The sequence below is a fragment of the Columba livia genome, chromosome 20 (genome assembly GCF_036013475.1).
Source record: "Columba livia isolate bColLiv1 breed racing homer chromosome 20, bColLiv1.pat.W.v2, whole genome shotgun sequence".
NCBI lineage: Eukaryota > Metazoa > Chordata > Aves > Columbiformes > Columbidae > Columba > Columba livia.
Window position 1 is genome coordinate 3,012,860 of NC_088621.1, and position 21,154 is coordinate 3,034,013.

The following is a 21,154-nucleotide window of genomic DNA, read 5'->3' on the forward strand; positions in this document are numbered from 1 at the left end:
CTGAGTTTTGGGCAAGGAGAGGTTAAAACCAAATCACACCACCTCCAAGCCCAGCGAGTGAGTGATGAAGTTAATGACAAAGCAGGACCACGCTCTCACCGGCTGCTCTAGCCCAGGCTCCCGTAAATCCAGGGTCAGTCACCACGGGGGTGATGGATGCGCACAGAGCACGTGGGTGTTACAGGCTTTGGTGGGCAATAACTCTGCCGTGAGCAGCCGCCAGGACCATCCTGGGGAGCTGGGGTGTGGGGGACCCCATGAACCCCGCAGGAAATCATCACTGGGATGGGCAGGATGCCCGAAGGGGAGGGGAAGGGACACGCATCCCCCCAGCACCAGGCTCAGCACCTGTTCACCACCCCGCCCCTACCGCAGGGTCTTGCGGATCATGTCCTCGTCAGTGATGCCGTAGTAGGTGAGCGTCTCATTCCAGGTGGGGTTCAGCGTGTTGCGAAGTGTTTTGGTTCTCAGCTTGTTCGCCTGGAAAAGCAAAGGAGACGGTGATCATTTGGGCACCTTCCAGAAAAGGAAGCACAGTTTGGGGATGAAGGGGTAATCAGTGCCGTTGTCATTCTGCCCTAGCGCTATAACCTGTAACCCAGCCAGTCCTTGATGGGGTGACCCAAATCCACCCCGACTGCAGCAACGAGCAGAGGGGCAGAGACACGGTGACACATCTGCAAAGCCATCCAGCTCAGGCTGGGACAGGAACACACGAGGTGACCTGGGGACTGTCCTGCTGCTGGGACGATTGTATAGAAACGTCCAGCCCAGGGCACGTCCATGATCACCCCAGATCTGCTCACCTCTCCGGAGCAGATTTGGGCAGCGCTGCTGGGAAACGAGGCACAGAGACAAAGCAACCACAGAGGCAGAGGGACGTGAGGATGAGGAGACTGTGTCCCCATGGCTACTCCAGGCTGGTAGAGTCTGCAGCTCCCACACCACCCTTGGCTCTGAGCCTCCCTCCTGCCTCTCTGGTCTCCATCACCCCCAGCAGAAATGTTAATCAATGCATTTGCAAAACATGGCAATGAAAGGTAATATTGCTGATGAAAGCGCTCCTGGCTCTCCCGTTTCCAGTAGAACCTGAAATGTGGTTAAAAACTCCCTCTACCGCCCTGAACATTATGAATTAATTCAACTGAACCGTAACAAGTAAATATACCTCCCCCAAAAAGGTCTTTCCTTTAGCGTAAAATAAGAGTGCAATTAATATTCGCAACACATACTTTTAGCATTTAAATTCAACATCCCCATCAGTTACACCAAGCTCTCACTACACATCAATATCTTTAATTACTTTTCTCTCCAGCAAGTGCTGAACCTAAGTAGATGGAAATACTACCCTTACAATTTATACTCTGCTTTATTATAATCTGAGGGGTTTTAAATGCAAAAGAGAAAGGGGTAAAAATAAAAAGAGCTGGTTTGTTTGTAGCACCAGATCATTTCACTCGGTGCTTCTCGAGCGCCACGGTCGCACCCTCTGCTCCAAGGGCGAGGGGTCGGGCTCGTGTCGCGCTCCTGGGCAGCGCTTTATTGGAGAGGCACTTGCTACCCAATTCTTACCTCCCACCACCGCTCCCTCCTGCTCACCTGAGAGCCAGGCAGGGACCTGAGATCCAGCTGCAGCAACCAGTATCTCCCGGTGAACAGCTTCCCCTGGGGAAGCTCGCTGGTCCGATTCCAAAATGAAAGGTGCAGCCCCAGGAAGAGAAGGAGAAGCAAAATGGTATCTCACCTTACTGGCTCCGGGAAGCAAGTGCAATTTGACGTACGGATCGGCCAAACCATTATGGTCCATCGGCTTCAGGCCCTGCAGAGGAAAGAGCAAAACACAGGAGTTAGGACAAGGGCGAGATGCTGGGCAGGTGGTTTCATGGAGCCCATCAAATGATGCCTGTTTCCCCGGGATGTCATCGGTCCACGGAGCCATTGCACAGTTTCCCAAGGAGAATACAGCTGGTGCAGGATCTGGGCTGTGCAGCGAAAGCCGAGCACGCTCAGCGTTCAAATACCGTCTGCGGTTTGTGACGACGAGGAGCTGCGGGAAAGCTGCTCATCCACACTTGGCATCGGCCGCAAAGCACCTCCTGCTCTTCCAGCAGCCGCCTCTGACACCCGGACGACAATTAATTTGGGGGTTAAGTAGATTTACACAGTGATTTTCAAGGTTTAAAATTACAGGGCTTTGTCATTTAATAATTGCTTATGAGCAAACACACACCTCTGCTGTTGTGGTGTTACTTCTGAGCGCTCCCAGAGGGTGCGATAGCACCTACCTACTCCTCGCTATTAAGGCACAGCTGAAGGCAGAACAGCTTTCAGGTCAGCAGGAGGCTGTGCCAGCCGACTGTCATGGCATTTGCAGGGAAATCTGGGGGTAACAGAGCACAAACGCAAGGAAACACTCGCTGTGGCCGCTCCTGGTGCATTTTCTACTAGACCTTCACAGCTCTTAAAAGATGATAGGGATCATGTTTGTTATAGAGATGCTCTGAGTTAATCCTGCTCTGGGTAGAGGGAGAAGACAAACCTTCTCTTCTTCTGAACAACCAACGGGCTGAAAATCATCTAAGGGTGATGCACAAACCCAGCCCAAAGCCATAATGACACAGACCGCATGGAACAAACTCCATGGGGAAAGGAAACAACACAGGAACGTGAAAAATGGAGCCTAATTTTTACTGGTCCTAAGTGAAAATTATAATGGCTACGCTACAAAAGTCCTTGGATCATTTCCAGCCTGGCAGGAGTTATTTCTCAGTTGTCTGAAGGCAATTCTCTGCCTGGATCAGAGGAGGGGTCCTCTGCAGAGGTACCCACCCAACCCAGGCACAGAAACCAGGCTGGGTGATGCTAAAGATTCATCATTCCCTTTGCGTGACGAGCAGAGAATTCGGTGCCCGGGATTAATGAGCATGTGCAGCTGCCAGGGATCCACCTGGCAGGAAAGCGCTCGGCTGGGCTGCTGGTGGAACGGCTGCGTGCCACGAAAATGTAAACAGCGAAGCCTGGGCTTGGGCAAATCAGAGAGGGAAATGCTGGGGCAAATCACTTCCATACTTACATGTAAGAGATAACGCACCCAGCTGAGCCGATGGCACCACAGCAGCCCCTCAGGACAGCTCTGGCCCCCTCCCTTATTCTACAACTCGGTCGAGGGTCCAAGCTGCTCCTGACCTTGGTCAGGGCTCTGGTCAGGAGACGAGCATGCTGCCCCGGGGCAAGGGAGGCCAAATGGTGCACAGCAAAGAGGATTTTGCTTCTAAAGCAGAGCCAAAAGTATAAAAATATCAGCAGCGAATGGAGGCTGAACGGCTTCAGCTGCTGTGCTCTGGAGTGATGCCCCTGGCCTGGAGAGGGAGGCAGTGGGTACAGAGGACAGGAGGAAGGTGGTGGCATTGGCCACGGCTCCATGGGCAGGATGGGCAGCCAGGGACTGGGATTGTCCCCCGGCTCTGGAGGGGACCCACTGGGCACAAAAACCGCCACAGCTGGGCAAAGCAAAGGCTCCACCGGCCCATTGCTGCACGGCAAATGAAATCAGAAGCAACCAAGCAAATTCCCCTGCAAATAGATGGAGAAAGACAGGCAGCTCTGTAATTCACCCGTCAATTCAGTTCAATTAAATTACCTTCTGAGGAGGCTATTAAAGGCTTTTTTAACAGATGTGCTGTGGAAGACGGAGTGACAGCAGCCTGGAAAATGGCTCCTAAAGTCACATCTACCTTCCTCCCATGTCTCTTGATACAAATTTGGCACACGGCTGAGTTTAATATGAGCACAGCCCTGATGGCTCTGGTCCCCAAAGCTGCTCCCATGTGAGGTCACCCCTACCAGGGACCCACTGGGGACCAAAGCTGTTGTGTCCCCTGCTTGGAGTGACCCCCAGACTAAAGCTGCTTCAAGAAAGCCAAGACACAGAGGAGATCCCAAGGCTCGTTCGTGGGGGCAGCATCTCCCATTGGCTTCAACCAGTCCGCCTACTGGGACCAATTTATGGCATTGCACATCATGGCATGGGTGATGGAGCCGAGCCTGAGTTTCATCTTTTCCCTTCCTCTACCTAACCCCACCAACCCCGCTGAAATCCTACGGAGAGCAACAGCCCCGCTGCATCCCAGCCGCTGCCAGCTGCTCTCCGTGCCAGTGACATTTAGCTAATCAATAGGATTTAATTACGAGTCAGGCTAATGGGGCTGCCGATTAATGCCACGCTTGAGGCATACAGGAATCACAGGAGACAGATTCGTTCCATCATTTGCCCCAGGATGAGCTGTCCGCCCAGTGAACAGGCTCCCTGCTGCCCAAAAACCAGCCTGAGCACCTATTCCCAGGTCAGGGTATCCCATTCCAAACGGGGCAAACTCCGTGCTTCCCCCTGCACAGCCGAGAGGAGACATGCAGACAGGAATTTCCCTGCAGTGACAAATATTGATGAACAAATTCACAAGCAACACTCAGTGTAGACCTCCAGCGCTTGGCTTCCTTTGGAGGGGGGAGCATCCAAATGCTTGGCAGGGTAGAAGGGAACTCCTGGGTGTTTTGTAGTGGTGGCTGCAGCCCAGGGACACTTGTATGGGCAGCGCCTGCCCTGCCTGGGGCCATGGAGCTGCCTGAACCACTGCCTGAAGCTCACCCAGGGCATCTTCCTCCTGACCAACGCAGCTACAGGACAGCAGAGCCTCATAGAATCATAGAACAGAATCACAGAATGGTTTGGGTTAAGAGACCTTCACAGCTCCTCCAGTGCCACCCCTGCCATGAGCAGGGACATCGTCACCAGCTCAGGTTGCGCAGAGCCCCGTCCAGCCTGGCCTGGGATGTCTCCAGGGATGGTTCATCTACCACCTCTCTGGCCAACCTGGGCCAGGCTCTCACCACCCTCACTGAAAAAATTTCTTCCTCATGTCTAGTCTGAATCTCCCCTCCGTTAGTTTAAAACCATCACCCCTTGTCCTATCAGCATCTGTACTGCCTTGCACCCCTGCAGATCCCCTGTAGCACGTTATGATATTGCTCCATGCAGCAGCTCAGGCTTTGCAGGATGGAACAGAAAATGAAACCTCCACCCGCACCACGGCAGGGCGTGCAAGGCCACAGATCCTGGTGTTGGCATATTCATCATATCATTTTCTATCGTCACATTTCCTAGGAGGGGGCGATGTCCAGCGCAGCCCAGGGCAGCCTGGCTGTTTCTCACACATGACAGCACAGATCACCATCACCCGGGGGAGCACACGGTGCTCGTACCCGGCAGCAAGGGGAGAGCCCTCCTACCACGCGGCTGCTGACACCCAGAAACGGGCTCCCACACCGCCCCGATTTATTCCCCCATCGATCAGAGCTGAGCTGCAATGTGCCTGAGCTCTGCCGTGCCTGAAGTGCCACACAGCACAGTGAAGGTGACAACCAGCTGCTGTGGGGACAGGCACAGTTACTGCCCCACCTGCCAAGACTAAACTGCACTCGCTGAAGGCAACGCAGAAGTGTAGGACTGTGCTAAGAGGTCAAGGCTGGAGGTGGATGCTCCTCAAGCGTGCCATGGCCTCCCCTCAGCCCGCAGAGGTGGGACTGGCCTCACATCCAGATGTGGTTAACAGCTGCCCTGCACTCGACACGCTCATCTCCGGGAGGACACGGGACCCTCGCTGCTGCAGCTGGAGCCTGCAGAGATGCCGGGTGCTCGCTGCCTTCCGAAATCAGCAGGCAAGATCTGTGTATGCTATTAGGGAAACCAAGGCACCAAGCGCTTCACTCCTGGTGTAAGCAGACAGTGTGGGGACAGTCCCACCCCTACCAGCTTCCGTAACTCCCACAACAAAGCAAACCTCTCTCATTTCCTATTCCTGCTCCAGCCAAACCTGGGATACAGGCTGGCCTGAGGGTCTGGAAACACCCAGCATCTCGCAGATCCCACTGGGAATGTCCAAGAAGCACCCCAGCTGTCCCCAGGCAGTAGGACAAACCCCGCTGGTTGTCCCGACCTCCTGCACAATGCAGGAGCTGATGGCTGCAGAGCAGAAAATTGGTGGCAGAGCATGACTGATTGGATTTAACCTGTCACTGGTGCCTCTAAGAGCCCACTAACCCCCTTCCCGCTCCCCAGGAGCCGATAATGTGCCTCAGGAGGGACACTGGCTGATATAAAACTGCTGGCAAATAAAATAAACAGAAGCAAAAAGATCTAAATGGAGAGAGGGGTCTAGGAGGGTTATCAAAGAGAGGAAGAAAAACACTTCTCCCTTAACTGAAATAATCCAGGAGTGACTGAGGCTCTGGGGGCTGCTGGAGTTGGGACACGTCCTGAGGGCACCTTCTGGGGGCCTGAGACATCGCACCAAAGACCATGGCCACACCAGCCCCAGCCCAGACCCAAGGGTCACGCACCGTGACCATGCTGTGCACGTGTGTGTGGACCCAGCGCGTCCCGGCCACCGTGTCGCCTCCTCTACAGCACTAATTCCAATGTCTGCACTAATTCTAATGTCTACACAGCCAACGCCGGCTCCCAGCGCCGGCAGCCGGGGTCCTGGCCCTTACCTTTTTGTAGTCAAGTTTTGGCAGCTTTCCCCAGGCGAGAGATGAAATGAGAGCGAGCAGATGGCAATGTAAATAAAAGAGAAAAATGGGAGAATGAGAGCAGAATGGAAATGAACAGGATTCAAACACTTGAATGTCAGAGAGGTGAGGGGGTTTTTTACACACCCCATAAGCAGGGGCGATGCCAGTGCCACAGGGTGCCCCCAGCCCCGTGGGATGGTGTCTGTGACCACTATTCCTGTGCAGCCGGGTGGGCACCGGGGTTTCCCTTTGCCGGCCCTGCCTTTGCTCTCGCTGCTGCTGGATCTATCACTTCCCGCTCGCAGGTCTCCTTCCTCGCTGTCTTCCACCCACTGCAAACCCAATTAGAAATCTCCTCCTTGGCACCGCTCCCGAGTGCGCCGAGGGAAGCCTGACCCAGAGGCTGGTGGAGAATTCATGGGCGACAGGCAGGGGGGTGGCGGGGAGGGAAGCAAAACCCAGCAGCTGCCTCATCCCTGTCCCGTCCCTGCCCCAGGAGCCGGGGCTGCTGCACTCGTCCCCCAGCCAGGAGCAGCTCCAGGGGCAGAAGCCTCCACGCTCAGCCCCCAAACCGAGCTTTTGTGCTCAAGGTCTTATTCCAGCCAGGGAGAACAGTGGGGTGGAGACGTGCGTCCCAGTCCCCAGCACAGGGGGCTCTGGGGTGGGGGCTGCAAATGAGCCAGTTGCAGCTGGAGGGGAGAGGAGCTTCCGACAAAGGCAAACGGTGTGGGCTGATCCTCTGGGGGCTCAGCTCACAGCCCATTCTCCTGCAGGTTCTCCTGGCTTCTGTAAAAACCCTCCACCCCTTCCCAACATCTACAGGGACTTAGATGACCTGGAGCCCTCGTTGCTCTGGACCTGGTGCTGGTGGAGCAGAGAGGAGCTGAGCAGTGCCCAGAGGCACCTTCCACAGGCCTGGAGGCAGAATCAGAACCTCAGTTATCTGTTTCTCCTCCAAAATGTGCCAAAAAATACCCCTAATTGCTTCAATCACGCAGACAGCAAAGGCGCTGAGGCAGAGCACTTTGTGGCAACGATTAGCAGCATTTAAAAGAGCCATTTATAAACTGACAGCCGGTCAAGTAAATAACAACACTGGGTTGGGTGCTCTTCTAAAAAGCATCAATAGCTGCAACCTTCTCGTCACAGGGACGAGCAGCTGTCACTGTCCTGCTGGAAACGCCCAGAAAGGCAGAGCTGGAGGGGAAGGAGAGGGCAGCGGCACTGGGTGTTGGGATGAATGTGGAGCTGCAAAGGGATGGTTGCAGCTGGGGACACCAGAGCCCCCAGTGCAGCCCAGGGACGGGGGACACCCAGCTGTCCCCACATGCTGCCCTCACTGTGGCATTTGGCCAGGCTCTGGTGGCCCCGTAATGCAGGACAAAGGTGGCAGCGGTGGCAGCTCCGGGCATACTTGGTCCTTGCCCAGCGCTCAGACATACCTTGGCTTTATTGATCGTGCAGTGCAGTGCGTTGTTTTCTTGATCGTAGAGCAAGCTGAAATCCAGCGTCCCCAGCGTGGCTGCAAAGGAGAAAATATGTGATTAACCCGCGGGGCCCAGCAAACACTGCCGCTTCTCCCTCGGAACACAGGAGGAGGGGATGAAGATGCTAGAGAATGGCTGCAGATGTTGTAAAACATCATGCATCCTCCTGTCACGCCTGTTATGAAACACAGCTCCATGCTGGGAGGCTGGTGGTCGAGGGGGTTGGCGCAGCCCTGGGAGAGGAGCCAGAGAGATGAAGGGCTGCAGCACATGGCTTTGCCTCGCTGGGCTTCCACACAGGTCACCCCATCGATCAGCAGCTTCTCGTTCCCAGGACCTGAAGGACCTTCCCTGGGAAGATGCAGGCACGGCTGGGACACGGCCGAGACCCGCTGCTGGCACATCTCCCCCATCCAGTGCCGCTGAATTCCCAGAACACGTATTCGTACACCGACACCTTCAAACAAATGAGCCACCAATGGGATCCCTTCCCAGCTCCAGTTTGGTTGCAAACTGTAAATTAAACCCAGTGAGAACAGAAATAACTTTATGGTTAAAGTGAAAAACACCAACAGTTTTTAACCAGAGCAGCATTTTCTCATGGCATCCGCAATCCGGGAATGCAGCAACAAGGAAGCTCCTGAGATGGGACCACAGGGAAAGGGCAGGAGACCAGAACAAACCACAAGAGTCTCAGCAGCAGAAGAGCATTTGACTTGAGAAATTCTTTCCCTTTGGACAACCTGAACAAATCGCGCTAATGCAAAGCAGAAGAAAAGCCTTAAAAAGATTGGCTTTCCAAAAACATGACTTAACATTCTCAAAGGCTCCTGAATCTGATTCACACACCAAAGCCTGGACACGGAGCAGCATCTCCCCGACACAGCTTCACCTGCCACCAGCCTGGAACTTCCAGGGTGGCTCTGGACCCCACAACCCGCACTTTTCCGTACCCACCGTCCACAAAAGGGGTCTACCTGGCCCTGTGCAGCATCCCACCGCTGTTTCCAAGGTAACTGCACCTTCCCACCGCACACACGGGTTGAGAGCAGGGGGAAAAATACCCAAATAAAAACCAGAACAATTTTGCTTAATATCAAAGCAGGGTTTGCTGCCTGGGAGGTAAGTTAGATGAACTTTGTGGCAGGAAATAAGGTACCTTTTTCCAGTGTAAATAGCCTCTGCAGCAAGGTGCCCTGGGAGGCAGTGGATATTCAGGGGGCTGAAACCTTCCTGCTGCAATTTCACAGCGATCTTCCAGCCCTAACACAAGTGAGCTACAGGTTTGCCTGCTAGCAAATAAAAATCATTGCGCCGGAGCAAATACCTCGCCTTCAAAGCAGAGTAAATATTCAGAGATTTCTGGCAGAATAATGTACCCCTCCTTGCTCTGGAGTAATTTCACGGCACATTAGTTATCAGTTTAGGCAAGTCATAAATCAGTGGGGTTTACCTGCCAGGGCTCAGGGGAGATGGAAATAATACAGCATGAGGCCAAAACTGCAACACCTCGTGTGTCATCTCTGGGTTTGGCCCAAATGGATCTTTCCAGACCCATTACTGAACAAACTCACTCCACATCATGCAAGGAGGAGGAAGGCACAGCAGAGACCCGGCGATGGGGAGCTCACGGCCATGTACAACAACATCAGAGCCCAAACCTGGGGACCAGCACAGCCCAGCGTGTAGCAGGAGGCTCCGTGGCACACGGGCGAGAGCTAAGTCAGCGAAATTCAGCAAATCTGCATTTTTGCTCAAGAGCGGAAGATGAAGCCGCCGGTTTCAGAGCCTCAGCATTTCCACCTGCCCTTTAATCAGCTGCTTCCCAGCCCCGCCGCCCGGTCCTCCCAAGTTCAAGCTGTTATTTTATTTTTATCACAGAAGGGGGCCCATGGCTTAGCCTGCTGGATTTGGCAATTTTTAAAACAAATTAAAAGCTTGGTGTGAAAACAGACTCAGGGCAGGAAATACTGACAAAGCCTCCTGTCCCCTCGGCGCTGCAACCTGCCCCAGGGGCGAGGGCAGTGGGGGACCCCGCTCTGGCAAGATGGGCAAAACCCAAAAGCACTGTCACATGGCAGCAGATGCTTGTTTTGCAGTTGGGGACTAAAGTCCTGGTGGTCCACGAGGAAACCTGGAGCAGTTCCCACTCACCTCGGAGCTGCCAGCAGATGGGAGGGCACAGACGGGGCTGCATGGGTCCCCCAGCCCTGCCAGGCTCCCACCCCAACTCTCCTCCAGCCCTGGAGGGGTTTTCCTCTACACAGGGATGTTTCTTCATTGGTGGCGAGTCTTGATTCCAAAGAGGGATGTGGGAACATCAGCAGAATGTGCGCTAATTGCTTTAAAACGCGGCTGTATGGAGATGACAAGAGGGATCAGGGTAACATGGGGTTTGGCAGCCAAGGTGCCGTGACGGTGCCGAGGGGAAGCGCTGCCCGAGCCAGGACCCAGTGGGCAGCTGATGCTGAGGACACGTCCCCGCCAGAGCAGACCGTCTGTGGTCCCCATTACCTCCCAGGGATGTGTCACTGGGCGATGGATCAGCACAGCCATGAATTGCAGAATCATCTTGGTTGGAAAAGAGCCTCAAGATCATCAACTCCAACCATTAACCCAACACTGACACTACCCCATGTCTCTAAAAACCTCATCTCCGTGTCTGTTCAACCCCTCCAGGGATGGTGACTCCACCACTGCCCTGGGCAGCTTGTCCCAATGCCCGATAGCCCCTTCTGGGAATAAATTGTTACCAATATCCAATCTCAACCTCCCCGCAGCCCACAGCAGCTCCATGTAAACCCCCTGGGAGCCAGCCCTGGGCTCCTGGAGCGGGCAGCACGCCGAGCCAGTGGCCACACAAGACAACACCAATACACTAGCACAGGTCTCACCGCTCCTGCAACCTACCAGCAGCGCATCCAGCCCAGCTGCAGGAGACCCACCATCTCCAGCCCAAAGCCTCCACGCTGCAGGGATGCACCCAGCTCCAAAAAGAGCCCCCACAAAGCAGTCAAACCTTCTCCACTTGTTTTCCCCCTCCCACCTGTCCTCGCAGCTGAGATGCAACTCGATTGTGCTCTTAATTAGGAGAGTGAGTGCCTAAAAAAGAAAACGGCAGCAATTAGACTCGAAGCGCTCTTCCTAGATGTATTTAACTCGACTGGGCTATTCTGAACACTGCCCTCTAATCACACAGGCTGCAAATAAAAAAATACAAATAAATGTGTTTGTCAGGCATTACAAAGGCAGCTTTGCACTCTCCAGACAGCAGGCAGGATGTATCATTATTATTACAATTATTCTGCTCCAATGATAAAATAACCATTAGGAGAACTGAACTCATTAGCAGGTTCTGACCCTCCTTCCCCTCCCTGAATTGGGAGAGATTGATGGGAAGATGCTGACCAGGGTTTGGCATTTAACACGGGCTCTAAAAAGGAAGATAAATCTGACTTGCACAGGAATGCAGTCTCTTCTCCCACTAACCTCTGGGCATTTTGATTAATTCAGTGGGCCACAAAATTATGAGAGGCCAGCATAACCGGCAGATGTGTCTCTGGGCTTAGCCGCGGGATACAGCGAGCGTGCCGGCGGGCAGCACCGCGTCCTGGCACAGCACCGCTACCCCCCTTCTTGGTGGAGTCGGCAGAAATTGTTTATTAACTGACATTTCCCATCAGCGCCCAGGGTGATGGGGAGGCTGAAGTAGCTTCTATTTATACCTGCGGGATGAAAGGCAAAAGGAGGCGATAAATCTGTGCTCTGCTCCCTTAGCCAGCCCCTGTCCTTGCAGGCGATGTGCCCTTGTCTGGCCCACGCATGGTGGCAGATGCGCCCCCTCAGTGGCCTGGGACACCCCAGGGAGAAGAGCTGCTCAGCACAAGAGATGCTCAAGACATGGAAGAGGCACCAACATTCGCAGAACAGACCCAAAAGCTTTGGCAAAGAAGGAAGCGATGATTGAGTGTGCTGCTTACCTTGGAAAGTCTGGGAAGCTTTCGCATCGCGACTGCCATTAGGAAGCCCAGCAAGGCTCTACACTGGCAGAAATTGAGGTGTGCACAAAGAAACCCACTATAGAACTAATTAAAAAGAAGTCCAAAAGCCTTAAGTCCCCCTGCTTATCAGCATTGCTGCTCCCAAGATAATCTGCTCATGGATTTTGTGCCAGGGAGATCAGAGTGGAGCAGTAAAAAGACTGCTGGGGATTGTCTGGATTAGCTCTCCCTTACAGAAAGCACAGGTTCAGTAACCTTCAGGCTGGGTATTTTTTAATGCACTATAAAAGATAGGTCCCTATTCTTCCATTGCTTTAATTTTCCTCTGCAATGGAGATAATTTTAAAGGTCCTGAAAGGCAGCAAGTAATTCTGTGCACTTACAGCCCCATGTAAAATGTCGGTAAATGACTCCTCAAGAGGAACAGAAATTATTTCTTGCCATTTCCAAGCAGGGCTGCTGAAATCGCTTTGCTGGGTGGCTGTGTGCGCTCCTGCCTTCCCACCTGCAGCAGCAACTCAGCCCAGCCCATCGGCACCAGGACAATTCAAGGACTGAGCCACTGGGCCATGGGGAGCCCCAAAAGCCCTCAGGGTCACCCCCAGAAAACAGCACCATTGGCTCCAGCAGCCTCCTGAGTTTGCCCAGCACCCACAGTGCTCCTGCTCCCTGCACAGACCTGTTTGGGCTGATGCTCAAGACTCGTGTTACTTTACGGGTCTTTTCAGCGATGGATCCTGCAAGGTGCTGAGTCGAAGTGCTGCAGACCCTGATGGCTGCGAGTCCCCAGGTCTGACAGTAGCACCGACCTGTGGCACAAACCCACAGCCACAGGCACCACTGAGGGTTTTGGCATCGGCTGGAGAAGGTGGTGGAGGCAGGTGGAAACAGGACACTTCTGAAAGTCAGCATCACCAGCAGCTACTCTATTAAAAATGTGTCCTGTGGAAGGTTCTGGGATGTGTCCAGGGGGAGCTCACCATGCTGGGACACAGACATCCCCATCGGCATCTGGACCGTGTGGTGCCAGTTGGACTCTGGTCAGGGCAGGACATTCCCAGTCCTGCACAAAAAGCCAGTGGGGACCAGCACACAGGCAGGAGAACCTCCTTCCTCAGGAGCTCCATGGAAGTGCTTGAATTCAACATAACCATGAGTGAGGAATGAGTACAACTCCTCTTTCTTGTAACTGCTCCCTGCCTTGTCATGGATTTTTCACTTAAAATCTACAGCAATTAATAGTTCTTCATTTTGGCGACACAGCGCCAGCCCCTGGCAAGCTCTGGAGCAGGGAGATGCTTCTTTGTGAGGCTGGTTGATGGATGCTCATCAGCTCTTCTGTCTTCTCCAGGAGGAGTGTTCAGATGAACACTTATCTGCTCAGAACAGTTCAGAGATGCAATTATGTTTTACAGCACTAAATGGTCCCTGATGTCAGCGGCAATTAGACTTTCAGCAATTTCAATTTAGAGATGGCCTTCAAATCTCTTCCTCTCTCTCCCTTTAATGAAATACGGTATTGCAATTAACAACCCCCCCAAAATTGCCTTCAGTGTTAAATACAAAGATGAAAGATTCGGGAACCCCCTGGGCTCGAGTGCGTTGGAGCAAGGGGTGTCAGTGAAGGGATGAGGGCAGCAGCAGGGAAGGGAGGATCCTCCTCCAGCCAAGTATCATCCTGCACATGGGGACCAGGGGACGGTGAAGGGCTGGGAACACTGCTGGGAGGGAGGGAGCCAGGCAGGAGCAAGGCCCCTCATTAACCAGGAGCCATGTGGCTCCTTCATTAGCAGATGGCTCTTCATCAGCCATCGGGGGCTGAATGCTCCTCAGTGGACCAGGAGCATGTGCAGCCTCTGCCCAGATCACTGGCAGGGCAGGAGAGGGTGAGAGCTCACCCCATGCCAGCACCGTCCCGATACCTGCGTATCCCGTGAGAAACCAGACAGGAGCTAATTCAAATCACCTCAGTTAACACCCGCACCTCCCTTGGGAGGGCTACAAGCTCCCTGATGCCCTTAAACTGGGGTACAACACCACCTGGTACCTAAACACACGTCCTTGGTGCGGGCAGCTCCAGCCATGGAATGCCTGGCAAAGCCACCCTCCAGGCTCTGCTGAAATCAGCGGTGGCTTGTTTAGTTTCCTGAGTAAAAAACACTTGTTCTGGCCTTATCTGGATTGAAAAGACGATTCAAAGGTTATAAATAGCAGTAGCAGCATATGCTAAGGAGCTGCGTTTCAGAAGTAAATATCCTCATCGTCTCAATGCACATTTCCCCTCGTTGTCTCTCCTGCCTCCTCCCGACTGGCCAAAAGCATCAAGAGGTGACTTGCAAACCCTGCACCCCTTAAGACCTTCATTCTTTTTTACATCTTCAGGCAGCCAGTAATTAATATCTGCATGACGGCTTTGCTTGCCTAATTACCTTCTTTGTTAAAAATCAGAGTCTTCCTAAATAACTTCTGTGGCGCTGCTTGCAGCAGGCGCCACGAGCAGCCGCGCACCAGGACAGGCCTCTCAGCTGTAGTTTGGAGAAGTTGTCTTAGGCTGCTGCAGCTCAGGAGCTCACGAGCCCACTCCTCCCATGAATACAGCTGGGTACACTGTACAATTGGCTGCGTTTGTACACGTATAACCAGCCCCGGAGCACTGACAGGAACAGTAAGGGGCAGCTCTGCCAGAAACGCCAGCTCCCGCTGCAGCCCCTGCTCTCGGGCTGCCTCCCCATCTGAAAACCCAGAGCCAAACCCGGACAGAGGAGGGAGGAAATTCCAGCACCGCAGCCTCACTCCAAAACCGAACAGCGGGTCTGGGGAACAGAACATTTTGTCAAGGGCTAGAAACTAGCTTGCACAAGATTTCAGAGACCTTTAAAGATCTCTCTGGTACAAATTCCCACTGGTGCTGCAGCCGGGAGATCACAGCCACCCGAGGGGCAGCGACTTATGTGGAACTGGGGTGATGGGAGGCGAGACCCAGCTCCTCGCAGGTGGCACATTGCCACCTAGCTGGCATTTGCTGATTTTCCTTGTGAGCCAAGTTCCCTTGGCAGCGGGTGGGACACACCCCTGGTGACTGGGGACCCCAGGGGAACCAAAGGTGAGGTGAGGGTGTCCCTAGGCAGTAGAAGTGAATCCTCCCCTTTCCAGCCCTAAATCTGGGCTGGTGCTCTCAGCTCACAGCAGAAGTCAGTGCAGGTCCAAGGGCACCAAACTGCCCTTCCATGGCATTTGCACCAAATGTGTATTTTCCCAGCTCTCCTGCCCCATTCCCCCTCCTCAGCAGCTCCGTTGCGGACAAACCTGCTGTGGGACGAGCCCCACGCCGTGCAGCTTGGGCTCAGTCCTGGAGTGTCCCTGCAGAGGGGGCACAGAGCAGCGATGAGTCCCTCTCCCAAGGGCCCTGGGACAGCAGACGGTGCCAACCACAACCCTGCAAACCCTCGCAGCCGTGCTGCTGGCAGGTGTGATGGGAAGGGCAGGCTCCGCATGACTCCCAGTGCTCCCAGAGCCAGCCCCGATGTCTGCTCTTATCTGCTCTGTTAGCTCCCTGGCCCTGCCTGTTCCCTGCTTCTCGCTGCATGCAACAGGCTGGTTATGGCTGTCCCACAGGGACCATGCTTGTTTTCCTCAGCATCTCTGCAGCTCCCGAGTTCTGCAGGGCTGCATTGTGGTGCCCCACATGTCCCAGAACCACCAACCCGAGCCTCTGTATCAGCCTTCCAGCAACCGGTACCACCCATCCATGGCAATGGGTGCCCTCCCATCACACCTTGGCTAGGTCCCTGCCCATCTCTGGAGGGATTCCACCTGCCTCCTGCAGCCTTGGGATTCTTGGCTTTCCAAAGCACCAAACATACGCGTGCACACACACACACACACATCCCTGCTCCCTCTGTATATCAAACTGCTGGGTCAGGCTGCTCTGCTTGGGTGGGAGCAGCCACTGATGCTTCTCCCAGGGTTGCCCCCACCCCAGGCAGAGGTTGTCGGGAGGACAGGAGCTCCTGCGGCTCCGCAGGCACCTCCCGGGGTTGCTGGTGGGGTCAGTAAAACCATTCAGCAGAGGACTGAGGAATACGGTGCCGGGAGCCAGCCCGGGTGAGCTGCAGCAGGGGCAGGCAGGACCCACCCTGCAGCGCTGAGGTTGGGCAGGGACGGCGGCAGCTCCGGTCCAGCCCCTGCCCGACACCACCCGGCAGCACTGCGGGGGCTGAGCAATGTCCCCCACCCCTGTCACCTGCCAGCCGGGCGCTGCTGGTAACACCAAGGCGGACAAGTTACCCTGGGCAGGGGAAACCCAGACAAATGCTGCATTTCCCCAGGCAGGGGCAGCTCCGCTCCTCCCAGCCAGCACCATTGCTTTGGCATCTGAGAAGGGAAACCTGCAGGCAGGTGGGATAAATGAGAAGGAGCCGTCCCCTCCTCCTAAATGGACCTGCCATGGCCAAATCCCTCTGCCTGCAGATCTCTGGGGGCTGCGCTGGAAGCATCTCTGGGCAAGACACGCTCCTGCCCAGGGAACCCTCGACTTGTGCCTGCTGCACTCGGGCTCCAACATCACTGTCCCCAGAGACCTCAGTCAACTCCCCAAACCCCCTCTCTCTGTCACCAGAGGGAACTGACACCACCTAAACCCCAACGCTGTCCTGCCGTACAGGCAGAGACAGGTTTCCCAGGGGAAATTTAGTGCAGGTGACTAATGCAGCAGCCCTGAATCAACTGCTGGGGCCATGGGGGAGCTGAGAGACTCTCCCCAGCGTAGCCGATGGCTCGAGTCAGGCTGCACAAACCCCCTCCAGGCTCCCTGCCTGGGAAATGGGGCCAGAGAGCCCTTATCCAGCTTTGCAACTTGGCTGCTAAACATGGAGGAGAAACAGTCTCATCCTGCACATTTATGCCAAACGGGGCCCTGGGAGCAGCTGGGACCATCCCGTGCTGTCCCCAGAGATGTGGTACCGGCAGTCCCATCTCCCAGAAAAACCCACTGCATCTGGCAAAACAGCCACAGCAGTTTGCCTGACACCTGTTACGCTGCAAGAAACACTCTTCCTACCACCAGCCAGGGCGAGACAAACACCCGCCAGCTCCTGGCACCGAGCTGAGCCACTTCCAGCATCGCTGGTGAGGCTGAATGCAAACAGCAGCACCCTGGGTGAGCTCCCCACCAGCCACCCAGGGGAAGTGCTGTCCCCAAGCACTTCAGCTCCCACACACACCTCTGGCCTTGAAGCCCAGTTGCTCCCATTTCTATTGCCAGGATGAGCAAACACAACCTAATAATTAGAGCAGCAAATAGCCCAAATCTGGTTAAAGTCGCTGTTAACTGCCTGGCTGGGACACATGCGGCTTAGCAGAAATGCTCTCCCTGGGAGCGCAGCGGCTCTCGCCTCCTCCAAAGAGAGTGTGACCCCAGCACCGGGATGGGGATAGAGGGAGTGTCTGTTTTGGGCTTACACCCAGAGCCACAGCCTCTCCCGGAGCCACGGCTGGGCTCGGCACAGGGGACATGGGGGTGGCCGTGCTGCCTTCCAGCAAGCGCAGCCCTTCAGGGAGCTCTCCCTGGGGTCATGCTCCAGAGTCCGGCATTGCCGGCATTGCAGGTAGCAGCCCAGGCCAGCCCAGTGCCCGGCAGCCAGGGAGCAATGCCGAGACAGGGCTGTGACATTCTGCACAAGGAAAGCCACCGCCTGCCCGGCGCTGGGCCATAAACAGCTCAGCCTCCCCCTTCCCCCAGGACCAGCACGCAGCATGGCTCAGCAGCACCAGCTCCCTTCCTTGGCTTCTCCTGCCTTCACACTTGGTGCTCAGCCTCTCGCAGGGTCTGGCTCCTGAGGGCTGGGCTGAACACAGACCTTGGTTTTCAACCGACCTCCAGGAAAGAGATGCTATCCCAGCCAGCGGGGCTGGCAGAACCAGACAGCAGCTGCTGTGCAGCCTGAGAGCTCCACCGAGCTGGGTGGGAAGGACGTTTTGGGTGGGGAGGGGTTAAACCTCACTGCAAACACCTGCATCGACCAGAACCAAAACCTTCCGTTCAAAATTCCAGCCCCCTGGTATTGTGCAGGGCTCTGTCTGCAGCTGGAGGGTGAGGAATGACACGCCGGAGTTTGCCAAGGGAGAGGGCAGAGATTTTTTCCAGGCGAAATTTGTCATTCCAAACATATCTCGCCGATCTGGAGCTGGGCGATGCTGGAGCGTATCGCCAGCTAATCAGCGGGGTGGCTGGAGCAGGCTGTACCACCGTGAGGGATTAACCACAGGGGCTGAGCCCAGCTGGCAGCCTTTGGAGGCACAGAACTGAGCAGGGACGAGGCAGAGAAGTGCATCAACCACAACGGCAAATCACAGCAACTGGTGGCTCTTGGGAGACTTCCCCAGTTTGGGTTCAGCGGCCAGTCTGGCTGCAGCAGGGACACTCCCAGGGCCTCCCTCCACCCAGGGGCAGCACCCGAGGTGCTGTGACATCCTCCCCGGCTGCAGCCAAGGGCTTCTCACTGCTGCAATGTAACCCCAAGGATGGAGAGCGTGGCCAGGAAGGGCGCACGGCTCAGGCGGCGAGATGGGGAACCAGTCCCAAGACCCACCCTTGCTCCCAGCACCCACCAAACTCCCAGGGAAACTTAGAAACTCACTGCAGTCATCTGACTCGTAGCCCTCAGGGTCCACCACTTCCTCAGGCGCTGGGCACTTGGCTGGCTGCTCGGCGGGTGTCGTGCCATACGCCCCGAAAAGCTGGTCTACGTCCTCGTCCTCTTCGCGGGGGGCCTCGGCGGGGCTGACGGAGGGCTGGCTGACAGCGGAGCGCAGGGAGCTGCTGCGGCCGACGGCGGCGGGGAGCCCGCGGGGGAAGCGGGGGAAGTAGTCAGAGATCTGCTTGATGGGTTTGATGGGGCCGGGGCAGACATCAATAGCCATGTGTTCCTGGATACTTATGGTCATTTTCTCTCCTTTTCGGAGTGTCATGCATGCGGCTGTCGGCGTCAAGCCCCCCCGGAGAAGCCCGGACCACGCAGGAGGGAGCCGTGAAGTTTCTGCTGGGGGAAGCAGAGGCAGGCGGGGGAGGAGGCTCCGGCGGGCACCTTACGTGGTTCTCGCGCCCTGAGCCCCAGACGCCGCACGCATGCTGCTGCCGCCGGCTCTCGCACAGCCCCTGCTCCTGCCAGCGCTGCCTGTGAATAAGTGAGCGAGACAGAGAGACGGATAAGAGGCAGGGGGTGGGCTCTCGGGTGATGTCACCAGCTAGCAACAAAGCGGTACCCAGCAGCGGAGGAATGAGGGCTGTGGCCAGCCCAACGTCCTGGCCACACGGCCACCAGCGTGGGCAACCAGCCCCCTGCCCCTCCCCCAGAAAAGCCCCATCGTGCCCGGGGGGAGCAACGCAGAAGTTGGGTGGCAGCCCACCTCTCCACACCCGCTCCCACATCTCCCTGCCAAAGCGGGGTCTGTCCCCACCAAACCGCTCCGGAGTGGGAAGGTCACGGTGTAGGGTCAGAAGGTGCTGTCCTGTTGTGTCACATACCCAGAGGGGTACATGGGGCTGTCCCAGCCCCTGGGGACCATGGCAGCCCCCGTGCCGCCCCGCTGGCTGTGGGGCCATGCCGGGAGATGCTCTCTCGCATACTGAGCAGGGGCGCGGGTGGCACGCTGCCCGTTCCTGGCTCCAGCCACACCGCTGCTCCTGGGGACAGCCCAGATCTCGTGTCCTCCTGCTGTAGCTGGCCCCAGCCCACAGCAACGTCCCCACCGGAGCTCAGCACGAGCTGCTCGCAGCTTCTGGGGCTGGGAACGCACCGGGGACTGAAGCAACACATGGCACTCACTCACAGCCCGGCCGGCACAGCCTCCCACAGCCAGCACAGAGCAACGCAGCAGGTAAAGCATCACAGAGGAGCAAGCGATGGGCTGGGCTAGGGCCCACAGCCAGCATGGACACACTCAGCATCCCCCTGCAAACCTTTCCGGGCAGGGACAGAACCCTGTCACCAGTTGGGAAGGGGACAGGCTCCCCACAGCCTGCCACAGGCTCCACGGTAAATGCTGAGCTCTGGTTTGCTCAGGGAGTTGGTCTCAAACTGGTGCTTTTACCTGATCTTCTCTTGTGTTCAAATGAACAAATCTGCGGTTCCACAAGCTACTGGCAGTGGACTTTTGAGCACGGAGTGCCAGAAGAGAAATACCATGAGAACATGGTGCAAAATGCTGCACAGAAATGCACCCTCCCCAAGAAAATGTGTCTGAAACATTTCATAGGGGCAACTCCCCCAGTGCACACCTTCTGCTGGCTCAGGCGCGAAGCTGGGACACCCTGTGTATGCTGGTCACCCACCACCATGTCTGCTGATCACAGCCGGTACCGCCAGGTAACCTGACAACACACAGATCCCGTAGCAATGCACAGCGAACTGCAGTCTCCTGCAGGCTGGCATGCAGATGTCTATCAAAAATAAAGCTTCCTTCTTCAGAGGATTTTCCCCAGAACCCAGCAAAATGACACCCAACCTTTTTGTCTCATGAAGAATTCAATTTTCATTCAGATTTCGGTAAATGTTAATGAATGTCCCTGACTCACAACATACTGACACTAGGCAAACTAACCTAATTTGCCTCTTGCTGGGAAGCAAACATTTCTCTCCTGAAGCATCTAAACCTGTCATCGCTCTGTACCTGGGCATGATGCACACGGATGCTCTAATGACCTGGGAGAACAGGAGACTGCTCAGCCGCTCCTGCCTCCTTCTGCCGTATTTTCATTTCGAGGTGGCTCCTGCGTCCTGCACAGAGGTGATCTGCACTGCAAACTGCTTTCCAACAGTGGACCCGGCCTGAGACAGTCCAGCCCCCGTAGCCCATATCCATACAACTAAATTAAACAGTATTCCCTGAAAACAAAACAAAACAAATATGAAGCCTTGGTATATTAATTCAGATAGAAATGCCACCTGCTTCCCATTCTTGCGGTCGAGGCTGAAAACCTCGATGGCAAGACGATGGGTCAGAAGATGAGGCGACACAAAGAGCTGCTGCCGGGTTTGGAGCAGCCTGGTTGTGCTCATCCACACAGGCTTCATCTTTGGGTGCAGCATCCAGGAT

The 21,154-nt window shown here is 55.4% G+C and overlaps 1 protein-coding gene across 1 annotated transcript in view; it reads right to left on the reverse strand.

Moving 5' to 3' along the window:
• DOC2B (double C2 domain beta) overlaps nt 1-19,233 on the reverse strand; it is a 30,573-nt gene extending 11,340 nt beyond the window's left edge. The window contains exons 1-4 of the mRNA XM_005511946.3: nt 18,697-19,233; nt 8,013-8,092; nt 1,745-1,819; nt 371-480 (exon numbers count right to left, since the gene is read on the reverse strand). Of these exons, the coding sequence (XP_005512003.1) occupies nt 371-480; nt 1,745-1,819; nt 8,013-8,092; nt 18,697-19,027 (596 nt within the window). The 5' untranslated portion in view covers nt 19,028-19,233. The remainder of the gene's footprint in view (nt 1-370; nt 481-1,744; nt 1,820-8,012; nt 8,093-18,696) is intronic.
• Nucleotides 19,234-21,154: the final 1,921 nt, after the last annotated feature.